This window comes from Pygocentrus nattereri, chromosome 17 (assembly GCF_015220715.1).
Source record: "Pygocentrus nattereri isolate fPygNat1 chromosome 17, fPygNat1.pri, whole genome shotgun sequence".
Taxonomy (NCBI): domain Eukaryota; kingdom Metazoa; phylum Chordata; class Actinopteri; order Characiformes; family Serrasalmidae; genus Pygocentrus; species Pygocentrus nattereri.
This window is the reverse complement of record NC_051227.1, coordinates 37,957,541-37,979,645: the sequence shown is the minus strand read 5'-3', so window position 1 is coordinate 37,979,645 and position 22,105 is coordinate 37,957,541. Positions and strand designations below refer to the sequence as shown.

Sequence of the window (22,105 nt, the reverse complement as noted above, 5' to 3'; positions counted from 1 at the left end):
TCAGGTATATAGACAGAAATGTGCTGGTGAATTGCAGTACAGTAAGTGCAGAAGTACTATTGGTGCAAACAGTGATCTGTATATAAAGTGTACAGTGCAGGTAGAGAGTAGCAGCATAATGTTCAGGTAACATCTGAAATAAACAGTAACAGTATAAATATATAAATATATATATATTTATATACTATATATATACTAGAAATAAGGCTTAGCCAGAGATGCACAGCATACAGTCCTCTGGAGCTCAGTGTGTAGTGTGCTGGGTGGTCAGTAGTGAGCTGGTGGAGCTCAGTGTGTAGTGTGCTGGGTGGTCAGTAGTGAGCTGGTAGAGGTCAGTGTGTAGTGTGCTGGGTGGTCAGTAGTGAGCTGGTAGAGCTCAGTGTGTAGTGTGCTGGGTGGTCAGTAGTGAGCTGGTGGAGCTCAGTGTGTAGTGTGCTGGGTTGTCAGTAGTGAGCTGGTGGAGCTCAGTGTGTAGTGTGCTGGGTGGTCAGTAGTGAGCTGGTGGAGCTCAGTGTGTAGTGTGCTGGGTTGTCAGTAGTGAGCTTCTAGAGCTCAGTGTGTAGTGTGCTGGGTGGTCAGTAGTGAGCTGGTGGAGCTCAGTGTGTAGTGTGCTGGGTTGTCAGTAGTGAGCTTGTAGAGCTCAGTGTGTAGTGTGCTGGGTGGTCAGTAGTGAGCTGGTGGAGCTCAGTGTGTAGTGTGCTGGGTGGTCAGTAGTGAGCTGGTGGAGCTCAGTGTGTAGTGTGCTGGGTGGTCAGTAGTGAGCTGGTGGAGCTCAGTGTGTAGTGTGCTGGGTGGTCAGTAGTGAGCTGGTAGAGCTCAGTGTGTAGTGTGCTGGGTTGTCAGTAGTGAGCTTGTAGAGCTCAGTGTGTAGTGTGCTGGGTTGTCAGTAGTGAGCTGGTGGAGCTCAGTGTGTAGTGTGCTGGGTTGTCAGTAGTGAGCAGGTGGAGCTCAGTGTGTAGTGTGCTGGGTGGTCAGTAGTGAGCTGGTAGAGCTCAGTGTGTAGTGTGCTGGGTGGTCAGTAGTGAGCTGGTGGAGCTCAGTGTGTAGTGTGCTGGGTTGTCAGTAGTGAGCTTGTAGAGCTCAGTGTGTAGTGTGCTGTGTTGTCAGTAGTGAGCTGGTGGAGCTCAGTGTGTAGTGTGCTGGGTGGTCAGTAGTGAGCTGGTAGAGCTCAGTGTGTAGTGTGCTGGGTTGTCAGCAGTGAGCTGGTAGAGCTCAGTGTGTAGTGTGCTGGGTGGTCAGTAGTGAGCTGGTGGAGCTCAGTGTGTAGTGTGCTGGGTGGTCAGTAGTGAGCTGGTGGAGCTCAGTGTGTAGTGTGCTGGGTGGTCAGTAGTGAGCTGGTGGAGCTCAGTGTATAGTGTGCTGGGTTGTCAGTAGTGAGCTGGTGGAGCTCAGTGTGTAGTGTGCTGGGTGGTCAGTAGTGAGCTGGTGGAGCTCAGTGTGTAGTGTGCTGGGTGGTCAGTAGTGAGCTGGTAGAGCTCAGTGTGTAGTGTGCTGGGTTGTCAGTAGTGAGCTGGTGGAGCTCAGTGTGTAGTGTGCTGGGTGGTCAGTAGTGAGCTGGTAGAGCTCAGTGTGTAGTGTGCTGGGTTGTCAGTAGTGAGCTGGTGGAGCTCAGTGTGTAGTGTGCTGGGTGGTCAGTAGTGAGCTGGTAGAGCTCAGTGTGTAGTGTGCTGGGTGGTCAGTAGTGAGCTGGTAGAGCTCAGTGTGTAGTGTGCTGGGTTGTCAGTAGTGAGCTGGTGGAGCTCAGTGTGTAGTGTGCTGGGTTGTCAGCAGTGAGCTGGTAGAGCTCAGTGTGTAGTGTGCTGGGTGGTCAGTAGTGAGCTGGTGGAGCTCAGTGTGTAGTGTGCTGGGTGGTCAGTAGTGAGCTGGTGGAGCTCAGTGTGTAGTGTGCTGGGTGGTCAGTAGTGAGCTGGTGGAGCTCAGTGTGTAGTGTGCTGGGTTGTCAGTAGTGAGCTGGTGGAGCTCAGTGTGTAGTGTGCTGGGTTGTCAGTAGTGAGCTGGTGGAGCTCAGTGTGTAGTGTGCTGGGTGGTCAGTAGTGAGCTGGTAGAGCTCAGTGTGTAGTGTGCTGGGTTGTCAGTAGTGAGCTGGTGGAGCTCAGTGTGTAGTGTGCTGGGTGGTCAGTAGTGAGCTGGTGGAGCTCAGTGTGTAGTGTGCTGGGTGGTCAGTAGTGAGCTGGTAGAGCTCAGTGTGTAGTGTGCTGGGTGGTCAGTAGTGAGCTGGTGGAGCTCAGTGTGTAGTGTGCTGGGTGGTCAGTAGTGAGCTGGTGGAGCTCAGTGTGTAGTGTGCTGGGTTGTCAGTAGTGAGCTGGTGGAGCTCAGTGTGTAGTGTGCTGGGTGGTCAGTAGTGAGCTGGTAGAGCTCAGTGTGTAGTGTGCTGGGTTGTCAGTAGTGAGCTGGTGGAGCTCAGTGTGTAGTGTGCTGGGTGGTCAGTAGTGAGCTGGTAGAGCTCAGTGTGTAGTGTGCTGGGTGGTCAGTAGTGAGCTGGTAGAGCTCAGTGTGTAGTGTGCTGGGTTGTCAGTAGTGAGCTGGTGGAGCTCAGTGTGTAGTGTGCTGGGTTGTCAGCAGTGAGCTGGTAGAGCTCAGTGTGTAGTGTGCTGGGTGGTCAGTAGTGAGCTGGTGGAGCTCAGTGTGTAGTGTGCTGGGTGGTCAGTAGTGAGCTGGTGGAGCTCAGTGTGTAGTGTGCTGGGTGGTCAGTAGTGAGCTGGTGGAGCTCAGTGTGTAGTGTGCTGGGTTGTCAGTAGTGAGCTGGTGGAGCTCAGTGTGTAGTGTGCTGGGTGGTCAGTAGTGAGCTGGTGGAGCTCAGTGTGTAGTGTGCTGGGTGGTCAGTAGTGAGCTGGTAGAGCTCAGTGTGTAGTGTGCTGGGTTGTCAGTAGTGAGCTGGTGGAGCTCAGTGTGTAGTGTGCTGGGTGGTCAGTAGTGAGCTGGTGGAGCTCAGTGTGTAGTGTGCTGGGTGGTCAGTAGTGAGCTGGTAGAGCTCAGTGTGTAGTGTGCTGGGTGGTCAGTAGTGAGCTGGTGGAGCTCAGTGTGTAGTGTGCTGGGTGGTCAGTAGTGAGCTGGTAGAGCTCAGTGTGTAGTGTGCTGGGTTGTCAGTAGTGAGCTGGTGGAGCTCAGTGTGTAGTGTGCTGGGTGGTCAGTAGTGAGCTGGTAGAGCTCAGTGTGTAGTGTGCTGGGTTGTCAGTAGTGAGCTGGTGGAGCTCAGTGTGTAGTGTGCTGGGTTGTCAGTAGTGAGCTGGTAGAGCTCAGTGTGTAGTGTGCTGGGTGGTCAGTAGTGAGCTGGTAGAGCTCAGTGTGTAGTGTGCTGGGTTGTCAGTAGTGAGCTGGTGGAGCTCAGTGTGTAGTGTGCTGGGTTGTCAGCAGTGAGCTGGTAGAGCTCAGTGTGTAGTGTGCTGGGTGGTCAGTAGTGAGCTGGTGGAGCTCAGTGTGTAGTGTGCTGGGTGGTCAGTAGTGAGCTGGTGGAGCTCAGTGTGTAGTGTGCTGGGTGGTCAGTAGTGAGCTGGTGGAGCTCAGTGTGTAGTGTGCTGGGTTGTCAGTAGTGAGCTGGTGGAGCTCAGTGTGTAGTGTGCTGGGTGGTCAGTAGTGAGCTGGTGGAGCTCAGTGTGTAGTGTGCTGGGTGGTCAGTAGTGAGCTGGTAGAGCTCAGTGTGTAGTGTGCTGGGTTGTCAGCAGTGAGCTGGTGGAGCTCAGTGTGTAGTGTGCTGGGTGGTCAGTAGTGAGCTGGTGGAGCTCAGTGTGTAGTGTGCTGGGTGGTCAGTAGTGAGCTGGTGGAGCTCAGTGTGTAGTGTGCTGGGTTGTCAGTAGTGAGCTTGTAGAGCTCAGTGTGTAGTGTGCTGGGTGGTCAGTAGTGAGCTGGTGGAGCTCAGTGTGTAGTGTGCTGGGTGGTCAGTAGTGAGCTGGTAGAGCTCAGTGTGTAGTGTGCTGGGTTGTCAGTAGTGAGCTGGTGGAGCTCAGTGTGTAGTGTGCTGGGTGGTCAGTAGTGAGCTGGTGGAGCTCAGTGTGTAGTGTGCTGGGTGGTCAGTAGTGAGCTGGTAGAGCTCAGTGTGTAGTGTGCTGGGTTGTCAGTAGTGAGCTGGTGGAGCTCAGTGTGTAGTGTGCTGGGTGGTCAGTAGTGAGCTGGTGGAGCTCAGTGTGTAGTGTGCTGGGTGGTCAGTAGTGAGCTGGTAGAGCTCAGTGTGTAGTGTGCTGGGTGGTCAGTAGTGAGCTGGTAGAGCTCAGTGTGTAGTGTGCTGGGTGGTCAGTAGTGAGCTGGTGGAGCTCAGTGTGTAGTGTGCTGGGTGGTCAGTAGTGAGCTGGTAGAGCTCAGTGTGTAGTGTGCTGGGTGGTCAGTAGTGAGCTGGTAGAGCTCAGTGTGTAGTGTGCTGGGTTGTCAGTAGTGAGCTGGTGGAGCTCAGTGTGTAGTTTTTATTGTAGACTTTCTTACTTTGAGTTTAAAAAATAATACATTTTTCAGTGCTTATAATGAATCATTATTACATATTTTATAAATGTAATTTTCATATTAAATGAGCACTTAAATAATGGCCTTTTTATTTTAATGTTTAAAGAAATTCCATAAAACATGAATCGAAATAAAGTATTTAAAAACACAATGTAATCTACGACGTTTCATCAATATAGGCCCTGGCTAGAATACGAAACTGTGCCTTTAAGACTTTAATAATAAAGATTGATTCATTTGATTTATATTGTTTATTTAAGAGTTCATGGTTATTCTAAACTCTTTGCAGCACAGAAAGCCTTTCTTCAAAAAAACAAACAAACAAACAAACATATGCATCACTTGTGTTAAATAAACAAACAGTGCCAGTTAGATGTCTTATCTCTCTAACTAGGCAAAAAGATTGGAGCTGCAGTACTTACAACATACGATGTCGCCGTTTTCAACATATCTACCTCACCTTGTTTCCCAGTTTTAATATAAAAGTCATTGCACTTTTTAACCAACATTTATCTTCACCAGACCAGAACAATCTGGAAAGAGGCTTTATATTAAGTATTTCTACATAGATCACTCTAAACAGATATTCACTGTATTCTTCTACAGACAGTTTAGCCAAATCGTGTTTAGATGGTTTTCTCCATGGTTTTCACGTGTATTTACCCAAATAAGGCGGTCCATTTCTCATTTCAGTCTCTCAAACCTCTTCGCATGCAGCATTTCACATTTCAACCCTGCTAGCAGAGCACAGAGCACAGAGCACAGATATTATTAAATTATTCATTGAATTTGGTAAGGATGAGTGGCTCTGCTAGAGTGAACACTTCTCTCTTCTCCAACAGCATTTGCCCGTCTACTTGAAGGCAAAATGTTGTATTCACCATATAGTACATGTGATGACTCAGATAAAAAGTACGATATGCTTCTATACTGCTTACTTTTCTTATAGGCTGCTGTAAAATCGCCCTCCAAACATTGACATACATACAATTTTGGAACAAAATTTGCAGCGCAGAAAGCCTGTCTTCAAAAAAACAAACAAATTTGGAACAAAATTGTATCAATTTAGACAATTTAGTCCTTAATATCACCCAAAGGATAACAACACTGTAGTGTATGTACTGTAGTGTTTCAGGATCTTTACAAAATGAATTGTGCATTTGAAACCTGATTATGACTGACCACAAACTTCCACGTTATTTTAATTCAAAACATGCCTAATTCAATGAATATTTAAAACCCAGATTAAATATTTACATCTGCTGAAGCACTGTACACGCAGACTGGGAGGATATTTTTTCACGTGTAATGATCTACTCTTACTTCTTTCCATATATTAAGGCAGTCTTTCCTTTCCTTGTTGGCTTGTTCCATTTGAGGCCCATGGCCCAAGTCATAATGGGCTTATATTGTCCATTTTTCTTTAGTCATTTGTGTTTGCGTGGTTTTATGAACTATTTCCATCCTCTTTTATTCCTTAGAATTACACCAGTATTTTTTGTCACTATGCCTTTAAGACCGATATATGTAAATCATGTCTGTTCTGATTGGCTGCCGTATTTTGTGACTCATTTCAAGAATCAGATGTCTGGAGATTTATGTTGCTTTATAGTGGTATCAGTTTTATTGAAATAAAAGAAAAGTTGGCTGGTGCAGTACACTGCAGTTTTCAACACAGGACAAATTGTCCAACTTCTTCCTCCTCCCACTTGAAAGCAGTATTAAGTTTAAGTGACCCTTATTAGTCCCACAATGGGAAATTTCACCTCTACATTTAACCCATCTGTGAAGTGAAACACCACATACACTCTAGTGAGCACACACACACTAGGGTCCTGGAGCAGTGGGCAGCCCAATCCGCAGCGCCCAGGGAGCAGTTAGGCGTCTTGCTCAAGGACACCTCAGTCATGTGCTGTCAGCTCTGGGGATCGAACCGGCGACCTTCCGGTCACAAGGCTGGTTCCCTAACCTCAAGCCCACGTCTGCCCCTGAAAAGCTGCAGTGATACATCCACATGTTTAATCATCTCTAATAAATACAGATGTGATATTCAGACTCCTAGCAGTAATGTTAGCTGCCTGGCTTCTCTCTGCATTTACCAGTTAGCATTTATTTGCCCTAAAGCATTGGAAGTTCTTCACACTTCATTAGGATTTTGCAAGTTCAGTCCCCGGTGATGCCACAGCTATACGTCTAGTCTGCTCTCTTGCTCCCTTTTTCTACCTCAGCCTCAGCGCAATGCTAATGGGCGAGTGGGTTAGCTGATGTAACTAAATTAGCAGTTAGCCTTCTCCTCCAGGCATGCTTAGCAGATCGAAAAGATACGGTGGTTGGCTTTACATGTCCCTGAAGAAGCACATGCTAGCCTTCAACCTCCCAGCCTGGTGGCATTGTGTGATAGTAGGTAGAAAACTGGGTATAAAGACGTTCCTCTCACTTCATCAGGGGTTTTTGCCAGACTTAAAACTGGAAAACCTCACTCTAGAGACCTCTGTGACACCACTGCAGGAGACGAGTAGGCATGTCTACAACAGAAGTAGTGACAGTTTGACAGATATTCATTTTTCACTTTAACTGAAGTGCCCCCTTTAACATGAACGGGGGTCTTCTGTAAATAGGTTCATGGTTGTTCACAACAGGCTGTTTTGCAGCTCAGTTTTCATCTACGCCATGTACTGGAGACTGAATGGTAAATCAGAGTTTTCCTACTACATTAAACACATTTCGAAAAAGCAAGAAAAGCCTGGGTTTCCAGGATACCACCCCTTTTAAAGTTAACAAGGACTCACAGCAAAGGTCATCTTTAACTGCTTTAATCGTTTCATTCAAAGCAAGCGAACACCACAAGCACATCACACATACAAACGCATACAGGTTTGGCATCTGGTGGCATTATGTTGCTCTCTATACAGGCACTGTATTCTCAAATGGACAGCATAGCTTGAAGATAGCACCCAGTGTCGTGTGCACAGCACGTTTGTAGGACAATCCAGGAGATGCGGGATACCGAAAGGCTGCAGGTTCACACTGAGAGGGGGAACCCATCTCAAGACGATAATGACAGTACGGCCGCTCAACACGAAGACTCCTACAGAAGGCAGGGGTGACCAAGCTCACCTGTAAGAGTCTCAGCCTTTTTGTGTGACAAGAGAGGAACAGCAGCTTTCATATTCCCCCGAAAGAGCAAACTCTAAAGACCAAAGTAGTAGGCCTATGTTTAGCAGCATTCTTCCATATAGCTTAACTAGAATGATAGCAGGCAGCTTTAAGGTTAAATGAGCAAGTTATTTCTCATTACATAGCATAACACGTATGAGAATTGAGAGTTCGAATGGCTTAAGGGGTTAATGCTGTACACTACAGAGACACAAACACACACACACACACAGAGGCTTGTCTGAGCCTCACATCCCTTCAGACTGGTAAACCACAATGTGGATTGTTGTGTATAGGAGTAATTCATTTTTTTGGATGTGCAGCTTGAAAAGTAAGGTGTATTGAAACATCATTGTGAATCGTTGGGTGCTATTTTGATCAGGTGTTCATGGACTTGATATATTAATGCTTTCAGCAGTGGTTTGGTGATGTATAATGATGAAACCAGGGCTGGCCTGAATAGCATTTTACAGGCTTTGAAATACTGGTTGGTATTTCCCAGTACTCAAATACTCTCAAAATCACCTTTAAAAATAAGAATATTCAGTTCTCATAATCTGCCATAATTTAAAGTGTATTTGGTATGGAAGTTCAAAATAAAGTAGGCACTAATGATGTCCCAAGCCGCTGTACGAAGCCCAGCTGTTTGTACACTGATGCTATAGAAGTCCTGATTGTATCCCTGTTGTTCAGATAGTTTTAATGAGTCTCAGAGACTCTAAGGCTGTAATGAATTAGCATTTTATTTATCAGCGTCACAATTTTTCTCTTAGTTTGTTGCTTTTTTTTAAAAAATATTATTGAATGACTTTATTTGTCTGGTTCACTGTTTTTATCACGGAAAGCGGCAGTGAGGGCGACATGCAGGCAGCTCAGAGCTGAACTGCATAGACGGGATCAGAGGACTGAAGAACTTTTGGAGCTACAGACCTGAATGTGAGGAAGACCGCTCTGGACATGGTGGTCCTTAAAACAGGGTTAAGGTTGTGAGCTCCATGGTTTTAGCGTTCACCCTCACCTGGGACTAGCAGTACTCACTATACTTACATATTTGACATGATTCATCAAAGGTGTTGTGCCTCCATTCACAACACTGCGAATCTCATCAGAAATTCGGCACTAAGCATTGTTTGTATCGTCCAATAATTATAAAGCGCACACACATACGTTTTAAACAGAGGTATCTGCTCTCTTTTAGCTTCAATGGTTGCGTGGAAAGCGGTAAAGTCGGCCGCGCTCTTAGGTGAGGTGACATGGATGCCTAAACTAAACCAACTATATACATGTTCCATATATTAATTAACAATCTCTTATTTTTAGAGGCCTTTGCTGTTTACATGTGGCAAAGTTTTGGCTACAAATTTTGCCGCTTGAAAGACAAAAAGAGCTTCTGAACATTGAAACAAATACTAATGTAACAAATGAATATTCAAGCGTTCAAATGATTCAGGCCAGCCCTACACCCAGCTGGACCCAGCAATGTATTGTGTTAGTGGAACTGGTTGTTCCAACCATTTTAACATATGCTAATACCTACAATAACTCTGGCTATGGTGGTATGATGTATTTCTTTAATGACTCAGTGACTGTGATTACAGGAAAGAAATGCTCACTTGCTAGGAGCCTTATGTGTATATGCAACATTGTATGTGATTCTATGTGATTATATTGCAGTTACGCCTGTATGACGTTTAATAAGTGTTTGAAAAAATGTGATTCTTGCAGAGTGACTGGAAAGACAATCGTTATTAACATTATTGACTCTTTTCTGTCTTTACAAGAAACAATCTTTCGTAAGGGCTGAGCACTGCCGGCTCAGAAGCTACATGCAACAATGAATGCCCTTTTCTAGTTCGAAGGCTGGTGTAAAGAAAAGTAAAGACAGAGATAAATACAAGAGATTAAAACCATTATGGATTGGTAGTGGTGGAACATTCAAGGCGAACCAAGCTGACAAAATCAGACCAGTAGTCCGCAGTAAAGCTTAAGGGCGCGTTCACAAGGACATTTTGGTATCTATCATTAATGCACTTCTTGCCATTGATTTCAATTGAGAACAATGAACTGATAGCCATAGACAACGATTCAACGATTCAGCAATGAACTTTTGTCGGACTGTACTCTGGCATGTGTCAGTCAATAGGAGATGGTCTGGGGCTTCAGTCAGTCGTGTCGAGGAGAAACTAATCACTGCTGTCGGCTCACATCCGGAGCTCTACAATCCGAATCTAAAGATCTAGGAGGACAGTTCCTGCTGAAACTTGCTGTTTTCTCTACCGTTTGAAGACGAACGTCAGCTGGTAGCAGTTTATGCTTACAAAATGTTCACACAAGTTGTCTAAGTTTGCTGTCTACAAGAAACCAGCCACACATTTAAGTGCATTTTTACTGATACTAAAATGTCTATGTGAAAGCATAACATAAGGAATTGGGCAATAATAAATGGAGTTAACTATAAGGGAGTGAGAGTTCCACTAATTCCTAACGCACACCCCAACCCCTCCTGCCCCTTCCCCACCCCCTGCTCCCCTAGCCAAATCTATACACTCAAAGTGCACTTAATCTTTCGCCTCAGCCAGTCTGTTGATAATTTCTTTACTCTTCTTGGTGACGCCTCCCTCTGGCTTTAATTCCACGTTGCTCACTGAGGTTTTCTTCTTGGCAGGTTGGGCAGCAGTGACTTGCTTCGCTTTAGCCTTATTCACTGTTTTGCTATGGCTTGTCGTCTTTTTTGGTCTTGAGTGGGACACGCTGGGCCGCTCCACCTAAGAGCACAAAAATCAGATATTTCGTTCAAAAGTATCACCTGCAAGCAGACGTGAAAGCAGTGATTCAGCCATAAAGAGAGTGAAACATATTGCATGTGATATTTTACCTTTCAAATCACGACAACTTTTAATGTGTTTGATCTTCTTTCTGATTGTTATGTGATGAACACACAACACAGCTAGTGGATTGCTAGTGTGTTTCAATGTGAGAGACAAAATCACACATTAAACCATTTGTACCATTTTTAATTAATGTCACCATTGCTGTGTTTTTGTTAGTACAGACATGGCAGTATTTTGCGTTACGGTATGATGTTTCTGGGCCCTATTTCAACAAATGCAGATGACATTTTCAACGCAAGAGAGAGTGGTTCAGTGCAATGTACTCTAAACTAATATAAATATGACTGTAACAGACTGCTGAGTAAAACAAATACTGGTTCATTTAAACATTACATTCTTGTGTTGGATTAACCGGATTGATATGTTATAACCATAGTTAATCTAAACAAAACAAAACAATATTATAAAGTGTCCACATCCATCCACATTTTTTCCCTGAGGTCCACCTATAATCATTATTTAGTTATATATAAGTCTTTGAAATGATGTGCATTTTTTGTGTCCATTACTTTCTCCAAAAATGATTTATTAAATAAATATCTATCAACTTGTTCAATAATACCTTTTTATGCGAAACAATTTCTATTGCATCCATGGAAAAATTCATTTTAGTTTTTTTTGCGTCCAAAAGTCTAAAATTGACAGGTGGTATAACCGTGCAAGCATGTATGTTGATTAACTATCATAATTTAGTAAAAATCTAAATAAAATCATTTGGCATGATTTTACGTTTCAAACATTTAAAATAAAAACCATGTCGAAAAATTTTAATTCTCTATTTTAAGGCAATCTGAGAAACTGTTGTCCACCACTTCTCAGGCAGCACAACCAAAAACAAAGGACTTTTATTTTGACATGTTTTTACAAATGAGGGGTCAGTGTATTGCATCATAAAGAAAACCTCAAGTGAAATTCATGGTACAATGCCAAGGTCAGTAGCCCTTTCACAAATTTTGGAAAAAAATGTTCAGTTTAACGTGTCAGTATAACCTCAGCAATGAAAATATTATATATATATATATATATACATACACACCAGTAAACTCAATGGTGCAGCCAGACCTGTACAGTTTTAATCACTGAAATAGGCAATAAAAAGCTTTGATAACACTAACTATATTTAAGATATAAAATGCACATAAATATAAATCCAAATATATATTTACAGATATAAAAATGCACATCATGTCCTTTTCAATAACATTTTCAAAAATGGTCATTTTTGAAAACCTTATTTGTCATGAACCCATATACTCAGGATAAAACAGGCTAGTATTGTACTGTGCTGTTTGGCTGATACATGTAAACGAGCTCTGTTCTGACTGATACCGAACTTTTATTCTAAAAGGAGTCTGGGTGGAAACACTCCTTATAACTTCAGCATGAATGGGCAGGGCTAATGCTATAGGCTGAATAAGCAGATATATGTAAATTATTCATTTGTTCATAGCATCACAAACACAATGAGTAAAAAATGTTCTGCTGCTTTGTTTCTATATATAGAATATATGGACAGGGGAGCTGGACATTTTTTTTCCATGTATGAACCTGTTAAACAAAACAAAACAGAAAAAATGGATTATAAAATCACTTGTATTAATTTTAAATGCATGCAAAGTAATAATACACACCCGGTCAATAAACTGACCATCTTCAGCAGAGAAGCTCATAGTAAAAAGCATCTCATCTCATCTCATCTCAAGGCATAAATCATTAATGGTCCCTGAATTTCGCTTGAATAACCAACGATCTTGCGTAAGCCATTTGCATCAGTTCAGACTGGCAGGAAAATAGGGCCCATTTCTTGTGAGCAGTGTTTCCTTATCCTGCTACTGGACCCACAGAACTGCACAGATGACCTGTTCCCTGCTTCAACACCCCTGATCCACATTCATGTGTGAACTAAAAAGCCCTTCATGAACCGGATTATGCTGAGGGAATAGTTAAACCTGTGCAGTGCAGTGGTTCCCCAGGAGCTAGATTAAGAAACACTGCTTTAGACTAATGAGAATGCCACTTTGTGACGTGCAAATAAATGAATGGTGTTTAAGACTCATCTTCACTGTGAAGAAGTTGAGCATTCATAAAGTATTCAAAACCATCAGCACCTCTCTGTGTGCATTCAATCCTCCCGCACAAGTGCTAATCCTAAACTAAGTGTCTTTGGGACGATTGCTGCTTAAACCACCTAAACATACACCATTCATCCTATTCACCAATAACTCCCTACTTCTATACAGCTTTCCATCCATAAATCCATCCATGCATTCAAATATCCATCCATTCATCCACTGGGTGCAAATCAACAGGGGAGGGCATAGAGGGGTTGTCTAGTTAAGACTAACTCCCTCTAAAGACAGAAAGTTGGGAAATACACACACAAAACTATTTCTTATATTAAACGATATAAATATTGGAAAAAAATATTGGGACATGTGACTGACAGGTGTCTCTTGTTACCCCGACGTGGCCTGTTAGATTGATTATGTAAATAATTAATAGCTCTGAAGGTCTTCTTTCAGTTTGAGCCCTGGGTTTTGCTGTAAGGACTACATTTGTTGTTAAAAAGGATAAACTAATATAAAGACCATAGAGCTTCTATGGGAATAAAGGCAAGCCATTTTGAAGCTGAGAAAAGAGAGGAAATCAATCAGAACCATTTCACAAGCATTAGGCATATCCCATTTGGAATGTGCTTAAAAGAAAGAAACCACTGGTATACTAACAACCAGTCATTGAACAGGCTGGCCAAGGAAAGCAACAGCAGTTAATGACAGAAACATTGTGAGAGCTGTGAAGGAAAATCCAAAAAACAAGAGTCAGCGACAAGGCAGAGGGATCTCAATCCACCATTGGAATAGGAATAAAGAGGCCATAAAACAAGATGCAAATCCCTCATCAGCAATAAGAACCAGAAGGCTGGATTCGATTTCACAAAAAAAAAAATACAGAGAAGAGCCACAAAAGTTCAGGAACAGGAGTTTTATGCATTGACACGACCAGGATTAACCTCTACCAAAGAGATGGGAAGGCCAAAGTGTGGAGAAAGGATCATCAGTGAAGCATGGTGGAGGTAGTACCATGACTTAAGGCTTGCATGTCTGCTTCTGGAACGGGCTCACCATTCTTTATTGGTGATGTAATTCACGATGGTAGCAGCAGAATGAATTCAGAAGCCTACAAGAACATTCTGTCTACCAGTGTACAGAGAAATGCATCTAATCTAATTGAAAGGAACATCATCATGCAGCAAGATAATGGCCCAAAACACACTGCCACCACAGTAAAAGACTTCGTCAGAAGGTTCAGACTGGCCAGGTCAATCACCAGACCTTATCCTAACTGAGCACACTTTTCACCTGCTAAAAAGAAGTGAGAAACCCCTTTTATTTTATGAAGTAGAAATATAATATGGGTTAATTGTACATGTTCAAAGGTACTTTTCCAGTGTGATTTATTGTATTTGCAGTTAATCTGGTTGCTTCCTGTCGTTTTGACTGTTCATCTCTATTCTCCCCCATGATAAAAATACTTTTGCCATCACAACACAACTCAATTTTTACTGCATTGAAAATTTCTGCGTACCCGACCTCACAGAGCAGATATGTGGTGTGGTATGATAACTAGCTAGCAGTAAAACACTTCAGGGGTAGTTTTTTGCAAGTTAAACTATTTAAGAGCATTTTCCAAGAAGTTTGCACGTTAAAAGCAATGGAAACTATTAAAAATCATCCATTCATTCATTCTTCCAACCATTAATAATTCATTAATTCACCCATTCATTAATCTATTACTTCTTTGCAAGTAGTTTGCAAGTTAAAGTGCTGAAAATGTAAAATGACACATTCATTCATTCATGCATCCATCCATAAATCCATTCTTTCAGCCGGTAATGATTAACTGATTAATTCATCCGTCCATAAAGCCGTTACTTCTTACACAAAACCAGCTTTGTTTCCTGGTTTCTACACCTCTGCTGCCCTAAACACTGTATCTGCCCTCTACATGTCATACTTGCGGGGGGATTGAATTTGACCCATTGTGAGTGGTCTTATCATCTCAGTCATGGTGCTGTGTGCTGTGGTGAGATGCTCCAGGTCCTCCATGCTTTGCATAAGAGACATAAAAAACACACCTGACTACAGTAGACTTAGAACAGAACTGCTGTCACTGTCTGAACCGTCCTAAGAGGATGAGAAGAGGGACTACATAAACACATACATACATGTATGCACAGTCACTGCCCTTGTTTGATACATGCATACAGAAATACTGCTATGAAATATCAGCTAATCATCTTAATTTGTGGTAGAGGTGACTGTTTTCAATGGAATGAAATCTGTTGTTAAGTGTCAATTAAGTGTCTATGACTGGCCAGTTCTGCCCCAGTTCTTTGAACAACAACCTTTCAAAATGCCACAAAACATTAACTACTAACGTTTATGCGCTGAAAGATATCTCAAGACAGTTCCATGAGGTAGCTATGGATTTTTTACCCAATTTAGTCGTCTCCAATTCCACCCACTGGTTAGGACTCCCCCAATCGCAAGGAGGGTGAAGGCAGCACAGGCTTCCTCCGAGACCTGTGAAACCAACCACCATTTCTTTTCGAACTGCCGCTCACGCAATGTCATGGGACAGCCGAACGCGCTCGGAGGAAAGCGTCAACCGCCAGATCTGTTATGTCAGCTAAGAGACGCCTGCACTGACTAGTATCGTGTTCAGTGATGGGGGGAGAAGGGGGGCCATGCTACCCACCCAGAGAGAGCGAGGCCAACTGTGCTCTCTTGGACTCCCGGCTACGGACGGCTGTAGCATCACCAGGAATCAAACTCGAGATCACAGATCTCGTGATGACAAGGCCAACGCTTAGACAGTTGAGCCACTCGGGAGCGTTAGAGCCATAGATTTTACCCTAATGATTTAGTCAAAAATCAAACGTACACAATTTTCCTCTTTCTCCACGTCAGGCAAGACACGTTTGTTTGTTTTTTTAGTTTTGCACTAAGGCTAATGTATCTAACAAGTAATGTACTTTTTTCATTTTTAGAGATAAAAGTATGTCATACAGTGTCAAAAACCCCATAAGCAAGTCTATTTGGGATTAACTAACAACGTATCATAGTTGTGGCTTCGGCTTGCAGTTTGCATGAAGCTAACTGGTGTACATAACCTTCCATTACATTAGGCTTGTAGCTACAGTGTAAAACTAAAGATGCAAACTTTGCACACCAAACGTTTCTCAGCTGATTGAAAAAATTCTAGGTAAGTGGAAAAGAGTTTTAATTTGATTTTGGGCCAATGCATAGGTTCAAGAATCAATAAATAAACCACAAAAATATTGCCATTACTGCAATACATGAACTTCGTATTAAGATTGACTAGATTCAGTGGACAGTGGTTACAACATGTCCATACCTTGCTGGGTTCTTTGCTGCTGGGCTCACTGTATAAGCTGCGTATCCTCCGCCGCTCCACCACTTTGTTGTCTGTGGCCTGTGGCTTGACCTGCTCCCCCTTAAAGGTGGCGCTGTAGCTGGTCTCCAGATTGGCCTTCTCCTCCACCAGCAGTTTGTACTGTGATTTGGCTTTGATGGGTTTTACTGGCTTGACGTCAGTGTAAGCCTTGAATTCTGTCCTGAAAGAAGCACCAGGAGAACAATACATTGGGTTCCAAATACTGCAGAGTAGAGAACAATGTGAGAAGTAGGGGTGGGCAATATGACAATATATTATCATTATCATGACAAATGATGTCATAATATGCTTTTCTGAGCATGTCGTGTGTATATATATGATATATATATATATATATATATATATATCGTCAGTACTTAAAGAACACTGAATAACTACATGTTTTATTATAAAGTGAGCATAATTAGGCCTGTTTTTTGGATTTAGTGTTGCACAGTTTGCAAAACACTGAAAAATTATTATTATAGCTGCAGGTTTACTATTATAGTATTTTATGTAGCACTGTGTTGTTTTGACTGAAAACCTCAGAAAAAAAGAAATATTGTGATGCAGATCGTGCATCATGAAAACATCTAACTTGTATAGCATCATTACATAATATTTTTGCCCCATTGTCCACCCCTAGTAATTTAGAGATGAAGACCACGAAAAAGAGCTGCAGTCTGGTTTGACCATTAGTGATGATCACAAATCCATTTCGGGAAAAGAAATTATGCCTGACAACAAATGGGCCACAGTCTGTAACTGTACATATATAGAGGACCTATAAGAGCCCAGTGAGTGCAAGTACAAGGTAGGTAAAGTGGATGATGAGTGTATGTGAAGTATACGAGAGAAATATGAACCAAAATATCACACACTCGTCTATAATGTGAAGGGCATTTCCATTTATGCAGCAAGAGCATCTAAAGGACAAGAACTGTAAGGGCTTAAAAGCCAGGCATGACTCATCAGATTTTAGGACAAGGATACAGACGGACAGCTGGTTTCAGCTCAGTGGATTAGGCCTGTGTGCCACGTCTATAAAGATCCCTAAAGACAGATTAACGCAGATCAGCTGTACCGCTGTTCAAAAATAAGGCTTTTTAGTTAGCACAGGAATCGTGAGTCCTAATGTAGGGAACCATAAGTAATGATGGAACTGAGCTGTGATTTACCATATGATTTGCCATGGCAACTGATACGCTGGGCTAAAGACAAACAAATAGAGATTGTGAATGAAATATGAGCCCTAAGGAATGAGATCACATTAATGACTAGAATCTCCATTTGCTTGAATCTATGTAGCCAACCATCAAGTAGAAATGACCTCAGTGAGTGTCAGTGACCATTTTCAATCCAGCGAGGCTCACATGGGCTGCATGAGCATTGAAAATGACACTGAGTGTAGCAGTGAGACCTTAGGAACTATCATATTATTAAGCTCCTGAGGTACAGGCTTATTATTTGGCTATGAATTTGAAGACATGCTATTCATTATAATTTTTTTTCAGCTATGATGACATACGTTCAAATATATCAATCAAATATGTAAGCTATGTAGAGAGCCGGTTGTATCCGAGATGTTGCTGGGCCGTCCCCATACTAACACTGGAAGTATGGGACAGCGGCTCATTTCATTCAAACTTTGTTTAAACTCTAAGAACTGTACTGAGGTAAAGGCCTCGTTCCCAATATAGCCAAGTAAAATATACAAATATAAGAAAACTAGGCATTAAATAGCACAAAGAAAGAAACTAAACAGCCACATTGGTAAAATAATAAAACCTTAAAAATAAATAAAACTAAATATAAAACAACTGCATCAACTGAAACAAACAAATAGAAGCAAATTAATACAGAATGAAAAGTTTAAAGTGCGCTAAGGATAGAAATGAGGCTTTAGATTGTTCTGCGTTTAATTCCAGGTTACAGACACACAGTAAATAAGACTTTTTTTTTTTTTTTACATTCAGTAAAAACAGTAACCTGCAACCGAGTTAAATCATTTCAGTGTGTTATGTAAGGGCTGCATTAAAAGACAACAATGAAGACATGTAAGGAAGCAGAGAACAAGTAAGAGCCTTATAAATAAATAAAATCTAGCGTCTACCACGCCTTCACATACAGCTCACAATGATGAGTATTATGACTGTCGCATAAAATGTCATCATAGTCCAAGACAAAAAGTCAGTTGCCTCAATATGCATCCTTGTACAGTGCAGAAGGAAACGTTTTACTCCTATAATTCATCCTAATCCTTTAATTAGCTCACAAGATTAGTTGTATGATATTTAAAGGATGTATTCTCTTCGATATCCTGCCTTCCGCCCGATGACCGCTGGGATAGGCTCCAGCACCCCCCACCCCCTCCCCCCGCGACCCTGACGGAGAAGCGGCTTGGAAAATGGATGGATGGATGGATTCTCTTCGATCCAAGATGCTTGTATACTGTGACTCAATATTTGTACCACTTTTGGTAGAGATGTTGAGTTGATCATAGTCAATATTTCTGGCTATGGTAAATAACGTGAATTTAGGTTTATCCGCATTAAGAACTATATTATGTTTACTGTATGCAACATGGAAGTCATTAAAGCGGTGCTAAAGGAATTTAACAGTAGAGGGTACCGTATCTGCATCATCATTGCATCCAGTTACAGAAGAAACGAGATTTACGGGACACCCATAATAATCTGCACAAATTCAGATTTAAAATCTCCCAGCCACACTGCTGTCTGTCCATGGAGTAACTCTAAAACAATTTATAGGCAATTCCATTAAATCCACTTCTAATGAGTGATCCGCTGTATTGAATGCTTTTAAAAGATCAATAAAAAGGGCTGCACGATGCTTCTTTTCATCTAAAGCTGAAATAATGTCATTGAAACACCAGACTGATGCATGCTCAGAAGAGAATGTGCTGAGATGAATGATTTAAGCTGATTATTTACTAGATATTCTGTTTATTTTTGCCAAGCATGGTAATTTGGAGATAGGCCTGTAAGACTCCACCCCTTTTATGTAGAGGGGTTACATAAGCAGCCTTCCAGACCTTAGAAACTATCTCAGTTAAAACTGAAAGACTAAAAATACACTATATGCAGCTGACTACAATTGGAGCGGCAAACTTTAAGACACGGATTAAGTTTGTCTTCGCCAACTGATGTCACTGAATTTATAGCTAGTAATGCATTAACCATGTCACTAGAGAACGGCTGTAAAGTGAAGGGAAGCCTTGGTGTTACATGGACATGAGGATCAGTAATGGATGAAGCAGGACCTGCATAAACTTCCTAAAATAAGTGGCAAAATGGTTATTAAAGCTACACAAATCTCATCTCATATTAAACACCCATTGGCTGTGAGGGGGGACCGTGAGGGAAGACTTACAGTTACGAGAATCCCCTGCATTGCAGAATTTTGCTGGATTTGATTAAAATGTGATTTTAGAAGTAAAACCGATCATTAGATTTAGACTTTCTCATCGCAGATGTGCATCTGTTCCCAAGCTGCTTAAAAGCAAGCCAATGACCAGGATCGCCAGTCTGTGGTATTTCAGCTGTAAACCAGACACTCAACCGATTTTGAGTGTGATATTTTATTGTGATAAGTTGTGCTTATACGTTTAATACGCTATATTAAAGGATTTACAAAAAATGTGGAGTTAATTCAACATCAGGGACTTTTGCAGTATACTCAATATCACTTGCTGGAAGATCATTCAAAAATCTTTACTTAGAGATGTGTGGCTATGTCTGTTAAAGTGCTGAAGTGTTTGATACTCTAATCCATTATTACTAAAATCTTAAAATATAGATGATCTTATGCTGATTCCTTTTACGGTCCTATAACCATGAAAAGCGCATTTTCTATTAAATATTAAATTTTTTTCTTTGAGGTCCAATTTGTGATCTTTTTATTTCTTGGAGTACATTACATCAGAAAAAAATATTAACGGGTGCTAAATTACACAACATTGATTACAATATTGAGTATCACAGGATTAGTACTGTTTACAAATAAAGGGAATTGGAAAGCCATCAAGGATCAAACTTCTGAAAGACTGTGAACGAAAAAGGATTTCTCATTTAGAGAAAACTTAAGCTTAAAGTCCAAGACCAAGTAGGAATGTTCCTCTGCTGTCCTCCATTGGGACAGATTTAACTTTAGGATTAAGTTATCTGGCTAAACAGAGAAATCCTGCTTTGTGAAATAGCCCCTGCTCCCCCTCCTGCTCTGCATACACCTGCATACTCTTATACACCTGAGCTGTACTGCTAATAATCCCTCCTTTCTTGAGCAAAAAGGTGTGCGGAGCAGGTGAAAGCATAAAGACAGAACATTCATAGCCAAGTTTTGTACAATTTTTAATATTGCGTATATTTGCCACTGTTCTGTTGTGTCCCAGCACACAAGTCACTCTTCTGCTGTGTGTACCGGCACTCAGGCCACTGTCCAGTGTGACGGAACAAAGAAGGATCACTATGCAGCAGGACTGCATCCTATAGACACTATACTAGTATTGCGATTATATTATATAATATGCATTATGTGCAACCGTCCGGAACTGTGAACCGTCAGGTTGCTTATGGCACACAGTGAAAAACACTGCGACTGGTTAGGGAGCTTATTTGCATATTGCAGTCTTCTGCAATGTGAGCTAATGCAAAGGGCAATATAGTGATAACAATTAACAATGTATTGCTCAGCTCTATTATGCGGATGAGGAGCTGCTAAGTGCGGTAGTGCCCAACCCTGCTTCTACCGATCCACCACCCTGATAAGTTCAGCTCACGTTAATAAACCCATTTAATGAAGGCCTTCAAGGGCATTTCAATACTAGAGCCAGGTACGCTGAAACTAGGGGTGGGCAATATATGACCATGTTTTATTGTTATTGTGATAAATGACAACACACTGACCAACAGCACGCGTCATTACAAAAACCGCAGCATTAGTCCTGTTTAGACGGATTTAGGGTTTAAAATGTTGAACATCGTTGTGTTTAACAGTATTTTTAAATAGCGAGGGCCTACGTTTTATTACATCTTCCCTATCCTTATCATAGCTCAGCCAGCTCGCATTGAATTCTCTGTAGTCACTGAATAAAAAGTCTTAATATTTAATAAGCCTGTCATTTTAGGGCATCCAGTTTTTCACAGCTGGGTCTTTTTGCTCTATTCTAACCTCTTAAACCAAGTATTTCAAGTATTGTGATGCAGGATTTTTGCCATATTGCCCACCCCTAGCTGAGACTGATCTCTCCAGGATGGTAGATGACCCACACCAAGGCTGGACACCCCTGATGGTTTCACTATATAACAGTCACTAAGGATGCTGGGAGCCCCATTTACCTGTACGAGCTTCCAGAGGACACTTCCTGTTTAATCTGCCTGTTCACAGCATCCACCGCTGATCTTCCTTTGGCCTCCTTCTCCTTCTCTTTGCTCTCCTTCTCGTGCACCCTCTCCTCGATCTCGCACTTCTCCACGCCCGTCTCGCGCTCCTCCTCGCGCTCCTTCTTCTTCTCGCGCTTGCCCTGCCCTGCTTGGCCTTTGGGGATCCAGGGGTGGTCTCCTCTCTTTGGGATGGGCCACGGCCTGTAGTCTTTCTGGTACTGGGTCTCGTCCGCGAACGGCGCTCCTGACGGTCTGTACTCGTGCTTGGGCTTGCAGCTCTTCTCAGGCCGGACCCTCCAGGCCCTGAAGTCCTCGTGCATAACACTGGAGGCGCTGGGAGCCGCCCCGTCCCGCCGAGCTGCCTCTGCTGCACCTCCTCCGGCCTGCGGCCCGTCCGCCACCTCCGAGTAGCTGGAGGAGAAAACCAGTGGCACGGCGATGTCCGCCTTGTCCAGTTCGCTCCACAGGCGGCTCATGCAGCACGCGCGCGCGATGCACGGCCACGCCATGGCTGCAAAGAGAAAGGCTAACTGAGAGAGAGAGAGAGAGGGAGAGAGAGAGCGAGAGAGCGAGAGAGAGAGTCAGAGTCAGACAGCGGGCATCAGTAGAGCTCCTCCAGGCGTCGTCCAGTCGTTTGTTTAAGCGCCGCTGCTGAACTGCCGGCCTGTGTAAGCGAGGCTGCAGTGCAGAGCCGCAGACAGAGAGGATGGAGCAGCTGTGGCTCTGCAGGGAAGCAGCACCTGCAGCAGCAGAGGAGGAGGAGGAGGA

The 22,105-nt window shown here is 42.7% G+C and overlaps 1 protein-coding gene across 2 annotated transcripts; it reads right to left on the bottom strand.

Moving 5' to 3' along the window:
- Window positions 1–10,105: 10,105 nt before the first annotated feature.
- On the bottom strand, window positions 10,106–22,105 carry map6b (microtubule-associated protein 6b). Of its 2 annotated transcripts, XM_017711014.2 has the most exons (4): window positions 21,293–22,105; window positions 15,897–16,116; window positions 14,614–14,662; window positions 10,220–10,352 (listed from the first exon to the last, which is right to left on the bottom strand). In XM_017711014.2, the coding sequence occupies exons 1-3, from the start codon at window positions 21,844–21,846 to the stop codon at window positions 14,618–14,620; spliced, it is 819 nt and encodes a 272-aa protein (XP_017566503.1). In that variant the 5' UTR covers window positions 21,847–22,105; the 3' UTR covers window positions 10,220–10,352; window positions 14,614–14,617. The 2 variants fall into 2 exon arrangements, with proteins under 2 accessions (XP_017566502.1, XP_017566503.1); XM_017711013.2 differs by lacking the exon at window positions 14,614–14,662 and having other exon boundaries at window positions 10,106–10,352; window positions 21,293–22,102.

Bases quoted from the DNA above. Each gene is read 5' to 3' on its own strand.
- map6b (XM_017711013.2), bottom strand. From the start codon at position 21,846: ATGGCGTGGCCGTGCATCGCGCGCGCGTGCTGCATGAGCCGCCTGTGG. The intron at 16,117-21,292 runs GTAAATGGGGCT...TGCTTCTTTCAG, and splicing joins TCCTCTGGAAGCTCGTACAG to GACAGAATTCAAGGCTTACA. The intron at 10,353-15,896 runs GTATGGACATGT...TTGTGCTCTTAG, and splicing joins GCAGCAAAGAACCCAGCAAG to GTGGAGCGGCCCAGCGTGTC.